The following is a 1,461-nucleotide window of genomic DNA, read 5'->3' as shown; positions in this document are numbered from 1 at the left end:
CCCCTTCTGCCCCTTCCACTATACCTGGCCAGGCTTTTCAACTTACCTCTAGAGGCTTTTGAGTTCTAAGTTCCTGCTAGGAACTTCTCTCCACAGCTGTCCCCTAGGGAGTGGCTCTTCTGACACCAGTCCAAAGTCCCTGAACTCAAGGCCCAGGGTCCTGGATCTCACTTGGGCCTACATCTATTATATCCTGGATCCAAAAGAGACTTCACGAAACCCAGATAAAAGTGCTAGGAACTTTATTATTATTATTTTTTTATCAAAAAGGCTTTCTTGAATGCTGGGGGTGGGGGGGTGGCGGGGTGGCTAGCTCGGCTTGCCCAGGATGCCGCACAGGGTGGCCACGCTGCCCAGGATGAAGCCCAGGGCCAGGGACAAGGTCTGGTCGAAGGAGCCAGGCAGCTGCTCCACGTGCTGGTTCCGGGTCAGCAGCTGGTCTCGCAGCAGGCCCAGCATGCCCACGATGTTGCCCAGGTGCGTCAGCGTCTGCAGCAGGGCAGCATTCAGCGATGGTGTGGCGGCCGATGGCAAGAGGTTGGCAGGGGCCCAGGGCGATGCGGCAGCTGCGGGAGGGAGCGCAGGGTCAGTGCTGCAGCCCACCCTCCGGCCTCTGACCCTCCGGCCCCGGCCGCCCCTTCCAGCCTCCAGCCCCAATCGCCCTCCCCCCCCCACGCCCCCCCCTTGCCCTGCCGACCCTTTCCCTCTCCCGCGGCCGCCTGCCTACCTGGCTCATCTAGGGCTGGTGCGGGCGCGGAGGGGGCGGGGTGGCGGCCATGCTGTGGGCACCCCGGCCCCGCGGGGCGGCGGCGGGCGCGCTCGTCCGGCCCATCGTCGCCCAGCAGCCCCATGAGCTCGTGGATCTGTGCGTCCAAGGGCCCGGGCGCTTGGCCAGTGGCCTTGGGCACCTTGTTCTTGAGGAACTTGTAGCAGCGAGGACATTTTGCGGGAGTGCGCAGCACCTGCCTCAGGGCTAGCGCCACCGCCCGCGGTGGGGTCCCTGGTGCGTCCTCAGCTGGCGGCAGCATCTCGCCCATGGGATCTGTCGGCGAGGGCAGCACCAGCGGTGGCGGCCGCCTGGGCCGGAGCAGCATCCCAGCGGGCCGCATGGGCTCCGGGGTTGGGGCGGTGCCCGGGGGCCTGCGGGGGCCCGGGGGGTTGCGAGGGCCTGGGGGCTGGGAGACCCTGGGCGGCTGTGGCATCTCGGCTGCCCGCACACTCTCTGCCGAGCTAGGAACTTTATTACTACCACATGGGACCACTTCCTTCCACTGGGAAAGTAGGAACAGCCTTGAGCTCAGGGTAGGATGTGTTTTTATAGGGGTAGATTAGATAGAGTTATATATACAAGCCATGCAAGGCAGGTTTGGCATATTTTTCATTGGTTACAGTTATATGACCTTTAAATTAATTTGTTCTTTATGGTAATATCATATGTAATCATTTGTAATAGGTCACTCA

General features: G+C 62.0%; 1 protein-coding gene across 1 annotated transcript; it reads right to left on the bottom strand.

Moving 5' to 3' along the window:
• Positions 1-309: 309 nt before the first annotated feature.
• LOC138827220 (undifferentiated embryonic cell transcription factor 1-like) lies at positions 310-1,202 on the bottom strand. Its single transcript, XM_070022721.1, has 2 exons — positions 728-1,202; positions 310-566 (listed from the first exon to the last, which is right to left on the bottom strand). The coding sequence occupies exons 1-2, from the start codon at positions 1,200-1,202 to the stop codon at positions 310-312; spliced, it is 732 nt and encodes a 243-aa protein (XP_069878822.1).
• Positions 1,203-1,461: the final 259 nt, after the last annotated feature.

This window comes from Dipodomys merriami, unplaced genomic scaffold (assembly GCF_024711535.1).
Source record: "Dipodomys merriami isolate MVZ:Mamm:240054 unplaced genomic scaffold, mDipMer1.0.p SCAF_1515, whole genome shotgun sequence".
In the NCBI taxonomy this organism is placed as follows: domain Eukaryota; kingdom Metazoa; phylum Chordata; class Mammalia; order Rodentia; family Heteromyidae; genus Dipodomys; species Dipodomys merriami.
This window is presented reverse-complemented; position numbering and strand designations above follow the sequence as displayed.

Bases quoted from the DNA above. Each gene is read 5' to 3' on its own strand.
- LOC138827220 (XM_070022721.1), bottom strand. From the start codon at position 1,202: ATGCCACAGCCGCCCAGGGTCTCCCAGCCCCCAGGCCCTCGCAACCCC. The intron at 567-727 runs GTAGGCAGGCGG...TCCCTCCCGCAG, and splicing joins ACCAGCCCTAGATGAGCCAG to CTGCCGCATCGCCCTGGGCC.